A 22518-nucleotide genomic window follows, 5' to 3' on the forward strand; every position below is an offset into this window, starting at 1 on the left:
TGATTGACATCCATACAAAACTTATTGCTTGGTTGGCAAAAGAATGAAAAAAAAGCCACATGCTGGACGGAGACAGATTCTGTCAAGTTGGTCCTTTCTTTTCCTCTTCCTCTCCTGGTGTAATGATAACACCAAAAACTTACAAAACGTTTCTATTGGACAGGTTTAGCAAAGAGGGCGGGACCTACCTGAATGTGTCCAATATAAACACTTGTTTTTGTTGCTTGGGCTAATGATTACACCCCAGAACTTGTCCAATAGTAGGCAGGGCAAACTCATTTTTGTGATCTCGGGTCTACACTGAACAAAAATTTGAAAGCAATATGTGAAGTGTTGGTCCCATGTTTCATTAGCTGTTCCATATGCACAAAAGTCTTCTTTCTCTTAATTTGTTGATAATCCTCTTAGTGAGCATTGCCAAAATATTCCATCCACCCGACAGCTGTGGCATATCAAGAAGCTGATTAAACAGCATGATCATTACACATCTTGTTCTGGGGACAATAAAAGGTCACTCTAAAATGTGCAGTTTTGTCACACATCACAATGCCTGCCACATATGTCTCAAGTTTTGAGGGAGTGTGTAATTGGCATGCTGACTGCAGCCATATCCACCAGAGCTGTTGCCAAATAAATGAATGTTAATTCAGTAAAATCTTTGAAATTGTTCACTGTTCACCAAAATAAATAACTAGCAGCATGTTTTTAGACTCATTCAGTAGTTTTGACCTGATTTAAGTACAATACAATTGGAAATTAATGTTGAAAGTTCAATTTATATTCCTAAAATGTAATAAAAAATGTATGCCGTCTCCTTCCTGTTGACAAGACATTTGGATAAATAGCCCAATGTCAACTGTTTTAAAGTGCCCAAATTAATGACTAATATGCAGAAACGAATTGTTTTATATATTGAAAACCTTTTTGTATATTGAAAACATAAACATAAAATGTACTATCTACACATACAGTGCCTTCAGAAAGTATTCATATCCCTTGACTTATTACACATTTTGTTGTTACAACCTGAAATCAAAATGGATTAAATCAACAGACAAAAAAATTCACCTGTTATATAATACACAATACCCCATAATGTCAAAGTGAAAACTTGTTTTTAGACATTTTTGCAAATGTATTGAAAAATTAATTGCAAAAATAACTCATCTTCATAACTATTCACATCCTGAGTCAATGCATGTTAAAATCATATTTGGCAGCGATTACAGCGGTGAGTCTTTTGGGGTAAGTCTCCAAAAGCTTTGCACACCTGGATTGTACAATATTTGCCCATTATTCTTCAAATTATTATTCCAGTTCTGTCAAGTTGGTTTTTGATCATTGCAAGATATTCTCTTTCAAGTCTTGCCATAGATTTTCATGCAGATTTAAGTCAAAACTGTAACTCGGCCACTTAGGAACATTCACTGTCTTCTTGGTAAGCAACTCCAGTGTAGATTTGGCCTTGTGTTTTAGGCAATTGTCCTGCTGAAAGGACTTGCCCAGTGTCTGGTGGAAAGCAGACTGAAACGATTTTATCCTGGAAAAACTCCCCAGTCCTTAACTATTAAAAGCATACCCATAACATGGTGCACTATGCTTGAAAATATGGAGAGTGGTACTCAGTAATGTGTTGTGTTGTATTAGATATGACCCAAACATAACACTTTGTATTCGGGACAAAAAGTTAATTGCTTTGCAAGATTTTTTTGCATTATTAACTTGCCTTGCTCCAAACAGGATAAATATTTTTTGAAATATTCTGTACAGGCTTCCTTCTCTTCGCTCTGTCAATTAAGGTTAGTATTGTGGAGTAACAACAATGTTGTTGATCCATCCTCAGTTTTATCCTATCACAGCCATTAACCTATGTACAGTACCAGTCAACAGTTTGGACACACCTTCTAATTCAAAGGTTTTTCTTAATTTTTTATATTTTCTACATTGTAGAATAATAGTGAAGACATCAACACTATGAAATAACACCTATGGAATCATGTAGTAACCAAATAAGTGTTAAACAAATCTAAATATATTTTATATTTTTCAAAGTAGCCACCCTTCCTTGATGACAGCTTTACACAATCTTGGCATTCTCTCAACCAGCTTCACCTGGAATGATTTTTCAACAGTGTTGAAGGAGTTCCCACATATGCTGAGCAATTGATGGCTGCTTTTCATTCACTCTGCGGTCCAACACATCCCTAACCATCACAATTGGGTTGAGGTTGGGTGATTGTGGAGGCCAGGTCATCTGATGCAGCACTCCATCACTCTCCTTCTTTGTCAAATAGCCCTTACACAGCCTGGAGGTGTGTTGGGTCATTGACCTGTTGAAAAACAAATGATAGTTCCACTAAACGCAAACCAGATGGGATGGCTTATTGCTGCAGAATGCTGTGGTAGCCATGCTTGTTAAGTGTGCCTTGAATTCTAAATAAAGCACTGACAGTGTCACCAGCAAAGCACCCCAACACCATCACACCTCCTCCTCCACCTCCTCCAGATATCATCTGTTCACCTTCTCTGCGTCTCACTAAGACACTGCGGTTGGAACCAAAAATCTCAAATTTGGACAAATGTCCATTGCTCGTGTTTCTTGGCCCAAGCAATTCTCTTCTTATTGGTGTCCTTTAGTAGTGGTTTCTTTTCAGCAATTCAACCATGAATGCGAGATTCACACAGTCTCTTCTGAACAGTTGATGTTGAGATCTGTCTGTTGCTTGAACTCTGTGAATCATTCATTTGGGCTGCAATTTCTGAGGTTAGTAACTCTAATGAATTATCCTATGCAGCAGAGGTAACTCAGAGTCTTTCCTGTGGTGGTCCTCATGAGAGCCAGTTTCATCATAAAGCTTGATGGTTTTTGCGACTGCACTTGAAGAAACTTTAAAAGTTCTTGGAATGTTCCGGATTGACTGACCTTCATGTCTTAAAGTAATGATGGACTACTTAAAGTAATGTTGTTTCTCTTTGCTTATTTGAGCTGTTCTTGCCATAATATGGACTTGGTATTTTACCAAATAGGGCTATCTTCTGTGTACCACCCCTACCTAGTCACAACATAACTGATTGGCTCGATCTCATTAAAAAGGAAAGAAATTCCACAAATGAACTTTTAACAAGGCACACCTGTTAATTGAAATGCATTCCAGGTGACTACCTCATGAAGCTGGTTGAGAGAATGCCAATCATGTGCAAAGCTTTCATCAAGGCAAAGGATGGCTACTTTGAAGAATCTCAAATTTAAAATATTTGATTTGGATAACACTTTTTTTTGGTTACTACATGTTTCCATATGTGTTATTTCATAGTTTTGCTGTCTTCACTATTATTCTAGAATGTAGAAAATAGTACAAATAAAGGAAAAACCCTTAAGTGAGTAGGCGTGTCCAAACTTTTGACTGATACTGTAACTGTTTTAAAGTCCCCATTGGTCTCATGGTGAAATCCCTGAGCGTGTCCTTTCTCCCTGGCAACTGAGTTAGGAAGTATGCCTGTAACTTTTTAGTGGCTGGGTTTTATTGATCCGCCATCCAAAGTCTATTTAATAACTTCACCATGCTCAAAGGGATATTCAGTGTCTGCTTTTTTTATTTTAACCCATCTACCAATATGTGCCCTTCTTTGCGAGCCATTGGCAAACCTCCCTAGTCATTGTGGTTGAATCTGTGTTTGAAATTCACTGCTCGACTGAGAGACCTTACAGGTAATTGTGTGTGTGTGTGGGGGGTACAGAGTTGAGGTAGTCATTCAAAAATCATGTTAAACACTATTATTGCACACAGAGTGAGTCCATGCAATGTAATAAGTGACTTGTTAAGCACAATTTTTACTCCAGAACTTATTTAGGTTTGCCATAACAAAAGGGTTGGATACTTATTGACTGAAGACATTTCAGATTTGTATTTTTAATTCATTTGTATTAATAAAAAAAAAAACATAATTCCACTTTGACATTATGGGGTGTTGTGTGTAGGCCAGTGACCAAAAATCTGAATATAACCCATTTTAAATTTGGGCTATTTTTTTAAAGTTACGCCGACAGCGTCATTGCGTTTTGGTACACCAGAATTACATTCATTTCCAATGAAACGTTGCGTTTGCCTTGCAGCATTGCATTGCAGAGGCAGTTGCAGTGCGTTCGGTGTTGTGCAAACAGATGGGCTGTGTACAGCTGCAGTGATCGGTTAGCTGCTCAGATAGCTGATATTTAAAGTTAGTGAGGGAAATGTAAGTGTCCAGCTTCAGCGATTTTTGCAATTCGTTCCAGTCACTCACAGCAGAGAACTGGAAGGAAAGGCGGCCAAAAGAGGTGCTGGCTTTGGGGATGACCAGTGAGATATACCTGCTGGAGCGCGTGCTACGGATGGGTGTTGTTATCGTGACCAGTGAGCTGAGGTAAGGCGGAGCTTTACCTAGCATAGACTTATAGATAACATGGAGCCAGTGAGTCTGACGACGAATATGTAGCGAGGGCCAGCCGACTAGAGCATACAGTTCGCAGTGGTGGGTGGTATAAGGGGCTTTGGTAACAAAATGGATGACATTGTGATAGGCTGCATCCAGTTTGCTGAGTAGAGTATTGGAAGCTATTTTGTAGATGACATCGCTGAAGTCGAGGATCGGTAGGATAGTCAGTTTTACTAGGGTAAGTTTGGCGGCGTGAGTGAAGGAGGCTTTGTTGCGAAATAGAAAGTCAATTCTAGATTTGATTTTGGATTGGAGATGTTTGATATGAGTCTGGAAAGAGAGTTTACAGTCTAGCCAGACACCTAGGTATTTGTAGTTGTCCACATATTCTAGGTCAGAACCGTCCAGAGTAAAATAACTATTTTATGATTTTGAAGTTTAAAATATTGGGAAGTTTTCCTTTAAGTGACAGTTGGACTGTCAAATCTGTGTATTGGTGTGTGGCCAGCGACTTTTATAGACCACTTTCTGTGTTTGCAAACATTGCCGCACAGGGGCGATGCTCGCAAGTTGGTGGCAGAGCACTGGGGAGTTCTTATAGAATGGCAGCAAAAAAAGCCTCTATTTGCATGTTGCTTTTGAGTGCATTTCACACATTTTGGATTAAAATAGGATTTTAAGGCTTGATATAATGTAATATAATGTCTGTCATCGCAAATCAACTGCATTATACTTTTTTTTAAACTTCAGCTTCAACCAGTAAAATGCTACAGCCTGTGTCAATGAGCGTTAGCATTCTAGCTAACAATGGCTGCATCCAAAATAGTTATTTTGCTAGATCACAACCTAGTATAATAGCGACTGTTCAAGCAAGAATCAAAACATAGTTGTAAGCATATGAGAACCCAAAATACACTACTGTTCAGAAGTTTGGGGTCACTTAGAAATGTCCTTGTTTTTGAAAGAAAGGCAAAAAAAAAAGTCCAATAAAATTACGTTTCTTGGCAATTTCTCACATGGAATAGCCTTCATTTCTCAGAACAAGAACAGACTGACGAGTTTCAGAAGAAAGTCCTTTGTTTCTGGCCATTTTGAGCCTCTAATCGAACCCACAAATGCTGATGCTCCAGATACTCAACTAGTCTAAAGAATGCCAGTTTTATTGCTTATTTAACAGCACAACAGTTTCAGCTGTGCTAACATAATTGCAAAAGACCTCTACTCCTATGTAGATATTCCATAAACAAATCAGTCGTTTCCAGCTACAATAGTCAAAACAAGGACATTTCTAAGTGGCCCCAAACCTTTGAATGGTAGTGTAGTTATTTTGTTTAGAAGTAATACAATCGTAAATCTAGGTTGTTGAATGGGCGCAGATGGCGATGGCTATCTTACTGCAGCCAAGAGTCTGTGCGTGACGTCAGTGTGTTGTATACTGGAAAGGGGTCCATAAAGAGTTCGCCCCGAATTGTCCGTGCCATTTGAGAGTTAGAACCCATAGTTAATTTTCTATTTCTATTATTTTTGGGAAGTATAGAAATAGTGCACATAGAATATATATATATACCCCTTCCTAGACTTGCTTTCAATGAGTGACAGATCTATAACTAATTTTTCTATGTGAATTTGGTGGGTCGCCCAAAAAGTTACATATTGCAGCTAATGAGAGACTCAGCGAAATGATGTTAGCAAGAGAACCACAAATATCGAGATGAGTGAAATGCAAGACTTAGCTCTCACAGTCACATGGTATCTGTGCATGTGCAAGGGATCACATCACGCTGTTCACAGCAAGGTAGACAGGGCCCAAAAACGACAGAGAAGTTGAGCCTTGTGTTTCAATGCTCTTAGTTGTTGCGGAAATTGACCCACTATGCTGTTTACTTTCTGCATTTATGTCATAACACGGAGTCCTTTAAGCACTCAATCTTATGTCATCTTGATGAGTAATTCCTCTAAATGTTTCAACCGGACACTCTAGACTAAAGCCTCCATAGTGTCTGTGCAGCAACTTGAATGTTTGACGTCCCTACCAATAGAAACTCTCGATCTCATTGCAAAATATTTTCCATTTGGTGTAGGGATGGGCATTTTTAAATGATTTCAGTATTCAAATAATATGATATTTTTTCGGATAACCGGATAGTTGAAATACTTGGGGTAAACTTCAATGGAGCCTTGCTCACACAACTGAGAGATGGAGTCGGTGCGCTGGTGGGGGAGGGGCGAGAGAGGAGCAGGGGCCTGTGTGTGACAGTATGTGTGTGGCACAGCACGAGAGAAAGTAGCCAAACTGACTCGCTACTTAGACAAACTTGTTGCTGCCATAGATTATCTATCATACCATCAGGTAGTGCCTGTCTTGACTGCATCAAATAATTTGTAAAGCAGCTAGTTAACTACAGTAGCCAGCTAAGTTAGCCAGCTAGCTAAAATAATAAAGCTAATTGAGACTATTTTGCAGCGCTCCCCAGTCCTTGTCCACAACAACTCAATCAGTGGAGGCTGGTGGGAAGAGCTATAGGATGACAGGAATGTAGTGGTATCAAACATATGGAAATCACATGTTTGAATCAGTTCCGCTTATCCCATTCCAGCTATTACAATGAGCCCATCCTTCAATTGCTCCGCCCACCAGCCTCCACTGAACTCCATTCATATGAAACAACAGCCTATCTGTTGGTTGATCATTGTAGCATACCGACATAGGCTCACTTATAAAACGGTCATAAGGCTGTTTTATTAAAATATTGAATGTAATGGTCTATTGCTGTAAACTGTGTAGCAATATCACATAGATCATTTAATTTTAGACAAATCCTTTAAAAAATATATATTATAGGCCTTTCTTTTCACAAAATGAATACTCTTCCAAGTAATCAAATATTAATATCCATTCAGATATTCCAATAAGCGTGCCCATCCCTAGTTTAGAGTAAACCATTTCCGTTGCAAAACATTTTGCTACCGACTAATGAATACACCCCAGGTACCCACTGATTCTTGAAGAATAGAAACGCCTCAAGCTTATAACTGTCTTTCCCTATCATAACCCAAATATATGGTGGTTTTACTCCATTGGAATGGTTTGTTTTTGTTGGCAGTTGAGTCTTTAACAGGCATTGTATCTATAGCTTCCAGCATAGAATTAGGAATGAGAAAGCTAGCTAATCATTTTAAAGGATCTCTATGGCTTCCAGTGTGTATGATGTCGATCTGATGTGCAATTCTCTTTAGGTAGCTAGGCTATTTGTTTTTGAAGGCATTGCAGTGTTTGTTTCTTTCTTTCAGAATGACATTGAGGCTGTGGATCCCAGGGGAAGGACACCACTCCACTTGGCTGTGTCGCTGGGACACCTGGAGTCAGTGAGAGTGCTTCTAAGACATGGTGCAGAAGTTACCAAAGAGAACAACAATAATTGGACAGGTTAGGCTGTTCTCCATCACAAGCTACAATTGTCCAAATGTAATTGTGTATTGTTAATATTATGAATTCTGCATGCTATTTACATTTCCTTCAGAAAGTATTCACACACCTTGACTTTGTCAACATTTTGTTGTGTTACAGCCTAAATTTAAAATTGATTAAATTGAGATTTGTGTCACTGACCTACCCACAATACCCCATAATGTCTAAATGGAATTATATTTGTAGACATTTTTTACATTTATTTTAAATTGAATATTCGAAACATACAATATACTTGCAGTGAAGCCGCTCAATAACTACATCATACCAGTCATCCAACAGATTCCCATTCAGAGTGACACACTGAAGCATCCAGGGTCAATGCCCTGCTCAAGGGCATGTTGACCGATCTACCACCAGGCCAAAAAACGTGAACTCGAACCCTCCAAGATCGACTGACCCGGTCTTGGAGTAATTGACTGACCCGGTCTCTCCAGATCTCCTAACAGTACTATTTCTAGGGTCAATTTTAGATCAATGCTATGCATTTTCAGCCATTCCTGAACCTGAGACCAGAAACAGGCTACCTGTGGGCAATACCAAAATAAATGGTCTATTGATTCTGTATCCTCACACCAAAATCTGCAGAGCTTCGATGATTTTATGCCCCAAACATTTTGTTGGTGGCAAGAATTCTATATAATAATTTTAGCTGAAAATCACAAAGTCTTGAATCTTGCATTTTTATATATCAACTCATACACCCTGTACCAAGGAATTGGTACATCAAAAGTCTCTTCCCAACTATTTTGCAATCTGTATGGCACAGTTGTCAACATCCTGGTCCTGAAATTAAAGTGGTATACTTTCCTTTTTATGATATTTTTATTCCTCCGCCAGTTTTGATCCTTTATATTGGGCAGACAGACCAGTTCACTACCTCCTCCCGCTGCCACCCATCACCCAATGCTGTAGTCAATTGGTTATACTCTTGGATTGAGCAGACCTTTCCGTACAATTCTGATAAAGGACATATCTCTACCATTCCAATTTACAATGTCATTTAAGAACAAAATACTCTTTTCAAACATCTTTCCCATGAATACAGGCCATAATATTTGGTGTACTATTTGTTCTATCTTTTCAGGGTAATGAAATTGTACCCAGCTCTGCAATGCTTGTTTGAAAAAGAGAGATACTTTGAAAGAAGTATCATTTTCAATTAATCGAAAATGATACATGGCAATCTGCACAAAGGCAAAAAGGCCATTTTTAAACAATGGATGAGCTTTTCTTAGTAATCTACTTAACCATTTAGCGTTCAAATAAAACTTTTGAATGAGTGAAGCTTTTAGAGAGAGGTTTAGTGCTTTTTATAGTTAATAATCTCAACTCACCCAATTCATATTCATTATATAGATAGGCACGTTTTATTTTGTCTAGTTTAACGTCCCAGATAAAGCAAAATACTTTTTGCTCATATGATTTGCATGAAACTAATCAGGAGTAGGCTGTTGCTGGTATTTTCATGATCTATTATTTCTAGTAGTTGTCGTATATTATCTCTAATATATCGTCCATGTAAAACAAAACCTGTCTGATCAGGATGAACAATACCTGGTAAGACCCTTTTAATTCTGAGTGCTATGCATTTTGCTAGTATTTTTTTGCATCACAACATTTAAGCGTAAGGGGCCTCCAGTTTTTTAGATAGACTGGGTCTTTATATTTTCCATCTGGGTCTTGTTTTAATAATAGAGAAATCAGACCTTCCTGCTGAGTACCTGACAGACTACCATTTCTATAGGAGTAGTTAAAACAGTCTAACAATGGAGCTTTTAGTACAGTGGGGCAAAAAAGTATTTAGTCTGCCACCAATTGTGCAAGTTCTCCCACTTAAAAAGATGAGAGGCCTGTAATTTTGATCATAGGTAGTACACTTCAACTATGACAGACAAAATTAGAAAAAAAATCCAGAAAATCACATTGTAGGATTTTTTATGAATTTATTTGCAAATGATGGTGGAAAGTTAGTATTTGGTCAATAACAAAAGTTTCTCAATACTTTGTTATATACCCTTTGTTGGCAATGACAGAGGTCAAACACTTTCTGTAAGTCTTCACAAGGTTTTCAAACACTGTTGCTGGTATTTTGGCCCATTCCTCCATGCAGATCTCCTCTAGAGCAGTGATGTTTTGGGGCTGTTGCTGGGCAACACAGACTTTCAACTCCCTCCAAATATTTTCTATGGGGTTGAGATCTGGAGACTGGCTAGGCCACTCCAGGACCTTGAAATGCTTCTTACGAAGCCACTCCTTCGTTGCCCGGGCGGTGTGTTTGGGGATCATTGTCATGCTGAAAGACCCAGTCACGTTTCATCTTCAATGCCCTTGCTGATGGAAGGAGGTTTTCACTCAAAATCTCACGATACATGGCTCCATTCATTCTTTCCTTTACACGGATCAGTAGTCCTGGTCCCTTTGCAGAAAAACAGCCCTAAAAGATGATGTTTCCACCCCCATGCTTCACAGTAGGTATGGTGTTCTTTGGATGCAACTCGGCATTCTTTGTCCTCCAAACACGACAAGTTGAGTTTTTACCAAAAAGTTATATTTTGGTTTCATCTGACCATATGACATTCTCCCAATCTTCTTCTGGATCATCCAAATGCTCTCTATCTAGCAAACTTCAGACGGGCCTGGAAATGTACTGGCTTAAGCAGGGGGACATGTCTGGCACTGCAGGATTTGAGTCCCTGGCGGCGTAGTGTGTTAATGATGGTAGGCTTTGTTACTTTGGTCCCAGCTCTCTGTAGGTCATTCACTAGGTCCCCCGGTGTGATTCTTGGATCTTGTGATCATTTTGACCCCATGGGGTGAGATCTTGCGTGGAGCCCCAGATCGTGTGAGATTATCAGTGGTCTTGTATGTCTTCCATTTCCTAATAATTGCTCCCACAGTTGATTTATTCAAGCCAAGCTGCTTACCTATTGCAGATTCAGTCTTCCCAGCCTGGTGCAAGTCTACAATTTTGTTTCTGGTGTCCTTTGACAGCTCTTTGGTCTTGGCCATAGTGGAGTTTGGAGTGTGACTGTTTGAGGTTGTGGACAGGTGTCTTTTATACTGATAACAAGTTCAAACAGGTGCCATTTAATACAGGTAACGAGTGGAGGACAGGGGAGCCTCTTAAAGAAGAAGTTACAGGTCTGTGAGAGCCAGAAATGTTGCTTGTTTGTAGGTGACCAAATGCTTATTTTCCACCATAATTTGCTAATAAATTCATAAAAAAATCCTACAATGTGATTTTCTGGATTTTTTTATTTTAATTTTGTCTGTCATAGTTGAAGTGTACCTATGATGAAAATTACAGGCCTATCTCATCTTTTTAAGTGGGAGAACATGCACAATTGGTGGCTGACTAAATACTTTTTTCCCCCACTGTATATCAAAAAATACTAGTATATCAAGCCCTGGGGTTTTTCCAGACTGAAAGGATTTAATAGCCTCAAAGTTCTTCCTCTCTAATTTGGCCTTCGCACAGATCTTTCTGTACATGTTAATTTTCCATTTTTTTAATATTATTTGGAAATAATTCCTTACCATAATCTTCATTCAGTGAGAAAGGATGAGATGGAAAGAGAACATCTGCCTAAAATAATTAGCTTCCTCTTTTAAAATATAATTCAGAGAATCATAGATGACTCCGTCTTCAGTAACGTGTTTCTGCAAATTCTTTTTGCGTTCCTGTATTGGAGATTCAGGAAGAATTTTGCATTTATCTCCATATTCCATCCAGTTTGCTTTATTTTTGTAATAGATTACATTAGATCGTTCTTGAATAAATTCCTCAAGTTCTTTTTGTTTTTCCTCTAACTTATTTTGTATCTCTGTAATATTGTTTTTATTGCTATCTACCTGTACTATTAGTTCATGAATTTCCCTCCCTCTTTAGCCAGAAACTGCTTGTTTATTATTTATGAATATTCAATTGAATGACCCCTGAAGGTACATTTTAAAGGTATCCCAAACAATAAGGGGATTTGCTGAACCTATATTATACTGGAAAAATTCAGTTATAAATGATTTTGTCTTAGTTAAAAATAAGTTGTCCGCCAGTAAACTTTGATTCCATTTTCAATATCCCCGTCCATGTGGAAAATCTATAAGAGTTATGTGAATGCCAATTAGATGATGAGCCGATCACATTCTGTCTCCTATTAAAACTTTTTTAACCTTTGATGCATGAGAGAAAGAGACAAGAAAGTAGTCCAGATGACTAGCTTGATTAAGTCTCCTCCATGTATATCTCAATAGGTCGGATTTTTTTGTCTCCAAATATCCACTATTTCTAATGTGTCCATAATATTTGTGATTTCCTTAACCTCTTAGTGATCTTCTCAGTGAAATAGCAGTGCGCCAAATTCAAAAACAGAAATACTCATAATAATAATTCATAAATCATACAAGGATATACATGGATTTAAAGATAAACTTCTTGTTAATAACCTCTTAAAGCTAGGGGGCACTTTTTATTTTTTGAAAAATAATGTTCCCAAAGTAAACGGCCTATTTCTCAGGACCAGATGCTAGAATATGCATATAATTGACCGATTTAGGATAGAAAACTCTAAAGTTTCCAAAACTGTCAAAATATTGTCTTTGAGTATAACAGAACTGATATTGCAGGCGAAACCCAGAGAAAAATCAAAAAAGGAAGTGGCCCCTATTTTGAAAACTCCATGTCCATGTTCCATAGCCTCCCAATTGCTCCATTTAAAGGAATATCAACCAGATTCCTTTTCCTATCGCTTCCTCAAGGTGTCAACAGTCTTCAGACATAGTTTCAGGCTTTTATTTTGAAAAATTATCCAGAACGATAACATCGCGTCCAGTGGTCACATGAGTTTTGCTCACGCAACAGAGTTTGGATAGGTATTGCTTTTCCCTCTCCTACTGTGAAAGACATTTGTGGTTGATATATTATTGATTATATATTTTAAAAACAACCTGAGGATTGATTATAAAAAACGTTTGACATGTTTCTGTGGACATTACGAATATTATTTGGAATTTGTCTGCGTTGTCGTGACCGCTCTTTCCTGTGGATTTCTGAACATAATGCGCCACACAAACGGAGGTATTTTGGATATAAAAATAATCTTTATGGAAGAAAAGGAACGTTTGTTGTGTAACTGGGAGTCTCGTGAATGAAAACATCCGAAGATCAAAGGTAAACGATTAATTTGATTGCTTTTCTGATTTTCGTGACCAAGCGACCTGATGCTAAGTGTACTTAATGTTTTGTCATGCGATCGATAAACTTACAAACGCTTGGATTGCCTTCGCTGTAATGCATAATTTCAAAATCTGAGACGACAGGTGGATTAACATAAGGCTAAGCTGTGTTTTGCAATATTGCATATTATTTGACTGAGGCGCTATGCTATTCAACGGTTGCTGATGACAATTATCCCGCTTAACTTCTTGCCTCGAGCAATCCCGTATCTGGGAGCGTAATCATAGCCTCAAGCTCATTACCATAACGCAACGTTAACTATTCATGAAAATCGCAAATGAAATGAAATAAATATATTGGCTCACAAGCTTAGCCTTTTGTTAACAACACTGTCATCTCAGATTTTCAAAATATGCTTTTCAACCATAGCTACACAAGCATTTGTGTAAGAGTATTGATAGCTAGCATAGCATTAAGCCTAGCATTCAGCAGGCAACATTTTCACAAAAACAAGAAAAGCATTCAAATAAAATAATTTACCTTTGAAGAACTTCAGATGTTTTCAATGAGGAGACTCTCAGTTAGATAGCAAATGTTCAGTTTTTCCAAAAATATTATTTGTGTAGGAGAAATCGCTCCGTTTTGTTCATCACGTTTGGCTAAGAAAACCCCCTGAAAATTAATTCATTACAACGCCAAACTTTTTTTCCAAATTAACTCCATAATATCGACAGAAACATGGCAAACGTTGTTTAGAATCAATCCTCAAGGTGTTTTCACATATCTATTCGATGATAAATCATTCGTGGCAGTTTGGTTTCTCCTCTGAACCAAATGGAAAAATGCACGCAGCTGGAGATTACGCAATAATTTTGATGGAGGACACCAAGCGGGCACCTGGTAAATGTCTCTTATGGTCAATCTTCCAATGATATGCCTACAAATACGTCACAATGCTGCAGACACCTTGGGGAAACGACAGAAAGTGTAGGCTCATTCCTGGCGCATTCACAGCCATATAAGGAGACATTGGAACACAGCGCCTTCAAAATCTGGGACAATTCCTGTTTGAAATTTCATCTTGGTTTCGCCTGTAGCATCATTTCTGTGGCACTCACAGATAATATCTTTGCAGTTTTGGAAACATTGGAGTGTTTTCTTTCCAAAGCTGTCAATTATATGCATAGTCGAGCATCTTTTCGTGACAAAATATCTTGTTTAAAATGGGAATGTTTTTTTATCCAAAAATTAAAAGAGCGCCCCCTATATCGAAGAAGTTAAGGGATGGGTAGCGTCAAGAAGTTAATCCAGCCACAGTGTCAGATTTCAAAAAGGCTTTACGGTGAAAGCAAACCATGCTATTATCTGAGGATAGCACCCCATCAAACATACACATGAAAATCGTAATTCAACCCGCCAGGCACAACACAAAAGTCAGAAATAACATATAATGCATGCCTTACCTTTGAAGATCTTCTTCTGTTGGCACTCCAATATGTCCATTAAACATCACAAATGGTCCTTTTGTTCGATAAATTCTGCCGTTATATATCCAAAATGTCTATTTATTTGGCGCGTATGATTCAGAAAATACACCGGTTACAACTCCCACAACATTTCTACACATTATCTAATTAGTTACCTGTAAACTTGATCCAAACATTTCAAACAACTTTCCTAATCCAACTTTAGGTATTTTTAAACGTAAGTAATCGATAAAATTTAAGACGGAATAAATTGTGTTCAATACCGGAGGAAAACCACAACAGTACACTTCACCCGACCCTCGTTCTGGACAGCCCTACTTCTTCATTTCTCAAAGGAAAAACATCAACCAATTTCTAAAGACTGTTGACATCTTGTGGAAGTGATAGGATCTGCAAGCAACTGCCTTAGAATTCTAGATTTCCATTGAAAAGAGAATGACCCAAAAAAAAGATTCCTGGATGGTTTGTCCTCGGATTGCGAAATAAGTTCTGTTATACTCAGACATCATTCAAACAGTTTTAGAAACTTCAGAGTGTTTTCTATCCAAATCTACTAATAATATGCATATCCTAGTTTCTGGGCCTGAGTTGCAGGCAGTTTACTTTGGGCATCCGGATGGGGAAATAGTGCCCCCTAGCCTTAAGAAGTTTAAGGGCACGGTGATGATAGTTTGTAGAGTGATGACCTTTACAGTCCATTGAGGTACTTAACACTGTGTTATAGTCTCCTACCATAATGATTAGATAATTTGTTGCCTGTAAGTTCAATAAATTGTTATAAATGTTTTTGAAGAAGTGTGGATCATCCTGATTTGGACCATATAGATTAATGAGATAAATCTCTTTTTTGTCCACTTTCATATTCAAAAGGATCCAACTTCCTTGCGAATCATTCCTGACTATTTGCACATTCAGATCAACATTTTTCTTAATGAATATCACACCCTTCGAGTTCATTTGTCCATGACAGAAAATTATTTCACCACCCTATTCCTTTTTCCACGCTACTTCATCTAAGGATGTAGAGTGAGTTTCCTGTAAACAGTATATGCTATATTCCTTTTAGCCATGTAAAGACTGATCTTCTTTTTTTATAATCTGCTAAACCATTACATTTTATAACTGGCTATACTTATTTCACCCCTTACCATAACTAGATACTATTCTCAGTCTAAATGGACCATAATTAGTGCTTGTAAAGTTACTGCCATCAGAGGTATTATGAAGGTTAAACTAGAGCTTTCAAATATCTGATATTTAGAATTCAAGAAATAGGTTCTAGCTATATTTGTTTTATTCCCTTGCCTGTGAGCCAATGCCACAGATGTTAGAAAATTGAGACAAGATATTATGTGTGTAGCCAATCTGAGTAGGTTGAAGTGTATGATATTGGATGTGATATAGTGAGAGTGTATACGATGTCTGTATAAGAGTAAGACCATAATGTGTGATGCCCAAATAAATAATAACTCTGCCAATTTGCATGGTTGAGTGTCTGTGTGTAACATGTAGTGCATATAGCCTTAATATTCATAATGATAATTGTAATCCATATTGTATCACAATCATAGTTACATTATAATTACCTTTAACATAATTGAAAAAACATCCCAGTATTTCCATAGCAATTGACGTTTCACATGATCATGAGAGACCTTGCATTACTCTAGAGATGGCCTCACTACAGTACAAATGTATTCCGTACAATATGTTATTATTCCCCAATGCTCCTATTCTGATATCTTCCCCTTGCTTGTTGTAAACATATAGAAACTTGTAGACAAATACAAAAAAAGATAGACAAACAATAAACACGTTCAATTATCAAACAATTCTCGACAATAGAGAGTGAGAGAAGAGAGCGAGATTAGGTGTGTGTGTGTGTGTATGTATGTGTCCGTAAGTCCGTATGTGTAAGCAAGCATGTAATTGAGTGTATGTGTTCATATCCACTTCATAATGTTCAGATATTTTCACAGTTCCCATACCTTCTTTTCGTAACCTGAAGTCCCTGTAGAATTTAGTACAGCCACAGTGTTATGGAGCTGTCCCGGAATAGCTGTCCATCTCTAAAGAGTTTGTCCACAATAATAAAGGCACGCCTACCATCCTCCCTTTGTTGTCTTTGTACCGGATACAGTCTCTTACGACGTTCGTTTATCTCCCTTGGAAATTGGTCATTGAGACTAAATTTGGTCCCTTCAAGCTCCCTTCCCCTGCTTTTGATCAGCTCCTTTTGTTGGTAGTGTTCAAATTTTCCCAGCCGTAAAGGCTACCCGCATTGTGGAATCCTTAGCAACAAAATTTTGGTTCGGATTAAAATCGATTTAATGAAAATGTTTTAATATTAACAACAAAGTGTACAATGTTCTGTTGCGCGCTCTGATGATGTATCTAATTTTTTACAAATTAAGGAAAAGCTGAAATGTCTTGAGTCAATAAATATTAAACCCCTTTCTTATGGCAAGCCTAAATTAGTTCAGTAGTAAACATGTGCTTAACAAGTCACTTGATAAGTTGCATGGACTCACTCTATGTGCAATAATAGTGTTTAACCAGATTTTTGAATGACTACCTCAAATCTGTACCCCACACATACAATGATCTGTAAGGTGTGGTGGTTAATTTCTTTACTATCAAATGAGGAGAGACAAACGTATCACACAAGTCAGAGTTATACTTAAACTGAATCTTTTATTCACTTATTAATAAGGGAGCAGGTCAATACAACGGAGACATATAAAGTGAATCGATTGAGTGCTCTACGATAATGATGGCTAGTCGACAATACAAGATCAAATGACTTGTTGAGATCCCCGAGACAAAAGTACAAAGGTATTTTATAGCCAAGATACACCCCTTTCAACCTACTTACATGAAGAACAACAGATATATAGAATGAGTCACAAGGTTAAGATGTGTATGAAAGATGCCTGTAATACATATCAGACAGTATCTTTCATTGTATCGTGAACCAGTATCTGTCCCTCCGACTCCATACTGGAACCATCTCTCCCTGGTACGGTATAGAACAGAAACATTAACTCATGCTCTGGAATGCTCTTTAGGTTTTATCACTCAAAAGACATTGTAAATCTCTTGTCAGTGTTATCTCCCAGAGGCCCATCCTCAGTAGAACACACACACAATAGTTAAGAATACTCTATTCTGTTGCATAAAACAACCATTTGATGCAGTAAAAGTATTATAACATAGTCTTGCAATTTTGCTCTCACAAAGGTCCCTCAGTCGAGTAGTGAATTTCAAACACAGTTTCAACCACAAAGGCAAGGGGGGCTTTCTAGTGCCTCGCAAAGAAGGATACCTATTGGTAGATAGTTTTTTTAAACCTAAGAAAACAGACATTGAATATCCCTTTGAGCATGGTGAAGTTATTAATTACACTTTGGATGGTTTATCAATACACCCATTCACTACAAAGATACAGGCGTGATTCCTAACTCAGCTGCCAGAGAGGAATGAAACCGCTCTGGGATTTCAGAGGCCAATGACTTTAAAACAGTTATTTAGTTTAATGGCTATGATAGGAGTATCAACAACATTGTAGTTACTCAATAATACTAACCTAAATGACAGAGTGAAAAAAAGGAAGCCTATAGAGATTTTTTTTTAAAGAATAATGTGCAAATATTGTACAATCGAGGTGTATTTGTATTTATTGTGGGTCCCCATTAGCCAAGGGAGCAGCTACTCTTCCTGAGGTCCAGCAAAATTTAAAACATGACATTACATTTCACAACACATTAAGTGTGGGCCCTCAGGCCACTACTCTACTACCACTACTCTACAACACAAAATCCATGTGTACGTCTGTGTATAGTGCGTATGCTATTGTGTGTGCGTGTGTGTGTGTGTGTCTTTCACAGTCTCCACTGTATCAGAAGGTGTCTTTTTTTAATCTGTTTTTTAAATCTGATTTTACTGATTGCATGAGTTACTTTATGTGGAATAGAGTTCCATGTAGTCATGGCTCTATGTGGTACTGTGCACCTCCCATAGTCTGTTCTGGACTTGAGGATTGTGAAGAGACCTTTGGTGGCATGTCTTGTGGTGTATGCATAGGTGTCTGAGCTGTGGGCTAGTAGTTTGAACAGACAACTCAGTGCATTCAATATGGCAATACTTCTCACAAATACAAGTAGTGATTAAGTCGATCTCTCCTCTACTTTGAGCCAGGAGAGATTGACATACATATAATTTATGTTAGCGCTCCGTGTACATTTAAGGGTCCGCCGTGCTGCCCTGTTCTGGGACAATTGTCATTTTCTTAAGTCCCTCTTTGTGGCATCTGACCACACAATTAGACCGTAGTCCAGGTCCAGGCCTGTAGGACCTGCCTTGTTGATAGCGTTGTTAAGAAGATAAAGCAGCGCTTTATTATGGACAGACCTCTCCCCATTTTAGTTACTGTTGTATCATCATGTTTTGACCAGGACAGTTTACAATCCAGGGTTACTCCAAGTAGTTTAATTGCCTCAACTTGCTCAATTTCTACATTATTCATTACAAGATTTAGTTGAGGTTTAATGGAATGATTTGTCCGAAATACAATGCTTTTAGTTTTTGAAAAATGTAGGATTTATTTATTGCCATCCATCCTGAAACTGACTGAAGCTCTTTTAAGTGATTTCACTTGCTGTGGTAGCTGACGTATATAGTGTTGTGTCATCAGCATACATGGACAGACAGGCTTTACTCCGTGCTAGTGGCAGGTCGATAGTAAAGATTGAAAAAAGTAAGGGGCCTAGACAGCTTCCCTAGGGAATGCCTGACTCTACCTGGATTATGTTAGAGAAGCTTCCATTAAAGAACCTCTATGTTCTGTTAGACAGGTAACTCTCGATCCAAAATATAGCAGGGAATGTAAAGCCATAACACCTATGTTTTTCCAGCAGCAGATTATGATTGATAATGTCAAAAGCTGCACTGATGTCTAACAAAACAGCTCCCACAATATTTTTTATTATCAATTTCTCTCAGCCAATCAGTCATTTGTGTAAGTGTCGTACATGTTGAATGCCCTTCCCCATAAGCGTGCTAAAATCCTCTGTTATTCATTTGTTTACTGTGAAATAGCATTGTATCTGGTCAAACACAGTTTACTAAGGGTTGGTAATAGTCCGATTGGTCGGCTTTTTGAACCTGTAAAGGGTTCTTTGCTATTCTTGGGTAGCGGAATGACTTGCTTCCCTCCAGGCCTGAGGGCACACACTTTCCTATTAGGCTTAAATTGAAGAGATGGCGAATAGGAGTGGCAATATCGTCCGCTATCATCCTCAGTAATTTTTCATCTAAGTTGTCAGACCCAGGTGGCTTGTCATTGTTGATAGACAACAATAATTATTTCACCTCTTCCACACTCACTTGGCCAAAACAATTATTTGTTTTGAATACATTTGTCATCACAGAAGTGTGGTATATGTTTAAATTAACTTCTCATCATAAACATGTTTGTGTGTAGTGCTGCAGGAGGCGGTCAGCACTGGTGACCCAGAGATGGTTCAGCTTGTGCTCCAGAGGAGAGACTACCTCAAAGCCTCTACAGCCCTGGGAGGAGTACCTGAGCTTCTGAGCAAGATCCGTGAGGTGTTCTCTCTCTCTCTCTCTGTTTGCTCCCCTCTCTGAAATGTTTTTCACTCATGCATTTAAATTAAAAAAATGTAAAGCTGTAAACTCATGCCTCTTTCCAAATCCCCCAGTCCCCAGATTTCTACATGGAAATGAAATGGGAGTTCACAAGTTGGAGTAAGTTCTAGTTGATAAACCCCCCCATTTGAATGTGCCATGTGTGGATGTTTGAGACTTTGTTGTTTATGTTGCTTTCCCATCTGTTCCCAGTCCCCCTCGTATCCCGGGTTTGTCCTAGTGATGTGTGTCGGATCTGGAAGAGCGGAGCCAGCTTACGAGTGGACGCCACCCTGCTGGGCTTCGAGAACATGACTTGGATCAGAGGTCGTCGGAGCTACATCTTCAGAGGAGATGGTGAGTCCCCTTTTCCCTGAGTAAGGCTTTCCCACAACAGCGTTCTACTGACCACTATTTCAGCAGGCCGTCTCATCTTTTACCTCGTCTTTTACTCTGTTGGCGTATGTTTCACAGTGTGTGCTTGTGCCCATTGGCAGATACCTGGACTGAGTTGTTGGAGGTGAACCATGACGAAGAGGTGGTGGACACGGACCGCTTTGACATCTCCCGGGAAATAGAGGATGTAACACTGAACTCTATGCAACCTGCCGTACAGGAAGTGGCCAAGCGGCTAACCACGCCCATCGTCAACACTTTTCTGGACACCAGGCACATTGCTTTTGAGAGGTAAGATCCAAACCGTACTACACTTATCTTGTTTTTCTATTGTGTCATATTCAGTTGAAGTCGGAAGTTTACATACACTTAGGTTGGAGTCATTAAAACCTGTTTTTCAACCACTCCACAAATTGCTTGTTAACCTTTCTAGGGTAGAGGTGGAACGGTAGCGTCCCACCTGGCCAACATCCAGTGAAATTGCAGAGTGAGACATTCAAAAATACTAAATTCAAATATTTAACGTTCTTGAAAAGATATGTGTTATACATCAAAATAAAGCTTAACTTCTTGTTAATCCAGCCGCCGTAATAATTTATAGTTAAAACGAGAGGCTGCCTGGATCTTTAATTTAAAGACCCTTGCACCCTTCGGTCTCAACGTAGACTTTGATCTGAAGCCATTCTTGTGATTATTGTGACTTTTCCATTGTAATTGTTTGTAAACTTGTGTAGTCAAATTAATCTATGATCGTATGCTATTCATTTGTTGTTTGTATGCTGTTCTTTGTATGACATTTTAATATTTGATTATTAACCAATGATATTAGGCCACTCTTGGCCATGATTACAGACACCTGTGTCTTTTGACACTATATACACAAGTCATCCCGCAGTGTTTGTGATTATACCCTGATGAAGACAGCTTGGCTGTCGAAACGTTGGTAATGACATTTTTGCATCTGAGCTCCTAGAGCGGCTCTCTTTTATTTTCAAGGCACTCCAAAAGGTCCCAATTACATCACAAATGGTCCTTTTGTTCGATAATGTCCTTCTTTATATCCATAAAAACTCAGTTTAGCTGGCACGCTTCAGTCAATAATCCACCCATTTTCCCTCCATCAAAATGCATACAAAATTAATCCCAAACGTTACTAATAAACTTTTCCAAACAAGTCAAACAACGATGATAATCAAACCTTTAAGTATCCTAATATGCAAATAAACTATAAAATTTAAGACTGAGAATCGTTATTGTCTTCACCGGAGAAAAATACCAAAGAACGCGCATTCTTCCACGCGCTTGGAAACACTATAGCCAAAATGGAAGCCACCTAGAAAAACTACAATTTCTGGGTAATTTTTCCAAAAACCAGCCTGAAACTCTTTCTAAAGACTGTTGACATCTAGTAGAAGCCCTAGGAACTGCAATCTGGGAGGACTTGGCCTTATAATTAAAGTAATAGCCATTGAAAAAAGTGATAAGCTGACATTTTTTTTTAGGGAGGGGGGGGGTTGTCCTCGGGGTTTCGCCTGCCATATCAGTTCTGTTATACTCACAGACATTATTTTAACAGTTTTAGAGTGTTTTCTATCCAAATCTCCCAATTATATGCATATCCTAGCTTCTGGGCTTGTGTAACAGGCAGTTTACTTTGGGCACGCTTTTCATCCGGAGGTGAAAATAATGCCCCCTGCCCCAGAGAGGTTTAACAAACTATAGTTCTGGCAAGTCGGTTAAGACATCTACTTTGTGCATAACACAAGTCATTTTTCCAACAATTGTTTACAGACAGATTATTTCACTTATAATTCACTGTATTACAATTCCAGTGGGTCAGAAGTTGACATACACTAAGTTGGCTGTGCCTCTAAACAGCTTCCAGAAAGGATGTCATTGCTTTAGAAGCTTCTGATAGGCAAATTGACATC

General features: G+C 38.4%; 1 protein-coding gene across 3 annotated transcripts in view; it reads left to right on the forward strand.

The window, feature by feature from the left end:
- The window catches only part of LOC109876399 (ankyrin repeat domain-containing protein 13A-like), a 33871-nt gene that overhangs the window by 2233 nt on the left and 9120 nt on the right, over positions 1 to 22518 (forward strand). For 2 of the 3 annotated variants that reach the window (XM_020468823.2, XM_020468828.2), the window contains exons 2-6: positions 7705 to 7840; positions 20028 to 20152; positions 20266 to 20311; positions 20405 to 20548; positions 20689 to 20878. In XM_020468823.2, the coding sequence (XP_020324412.1) occupies positions 7705 to 7840; positions 20028 to 20152; positions 20266 to 20311; positions 20405 to 20548; positions 20689 to 20878 (641 nt within the window). Of the gene's footprint in view, positions 1 to 4377; positions 4402 to 7704; positions 7841 to 20027; positions 20153 to 20265; positions 20312 to 20404; positions 20549 to 20688; positions 20879 to 22518 lie in introns of those variants that run through there. The other variant, XM_031818167.1, reaches the window with a different exon arrangement.

Source organism: Oncorhynchus kisutch, linkage group LG3 (genome assembly GCF_002021735.2).
Source record: "Oncorhynchus kisutch isolate 150728-3 linkage group LG3, Okis_V2, whole genome shotgun sequence".
Taxonomy (NCBI): domain Eukaryota; kingdom Metazoa; phylum Chordata; class Actinopteri; order Salmoniformes; family Salmonidae; genus Oncorhynchus; species Oncorhynchus kisutch.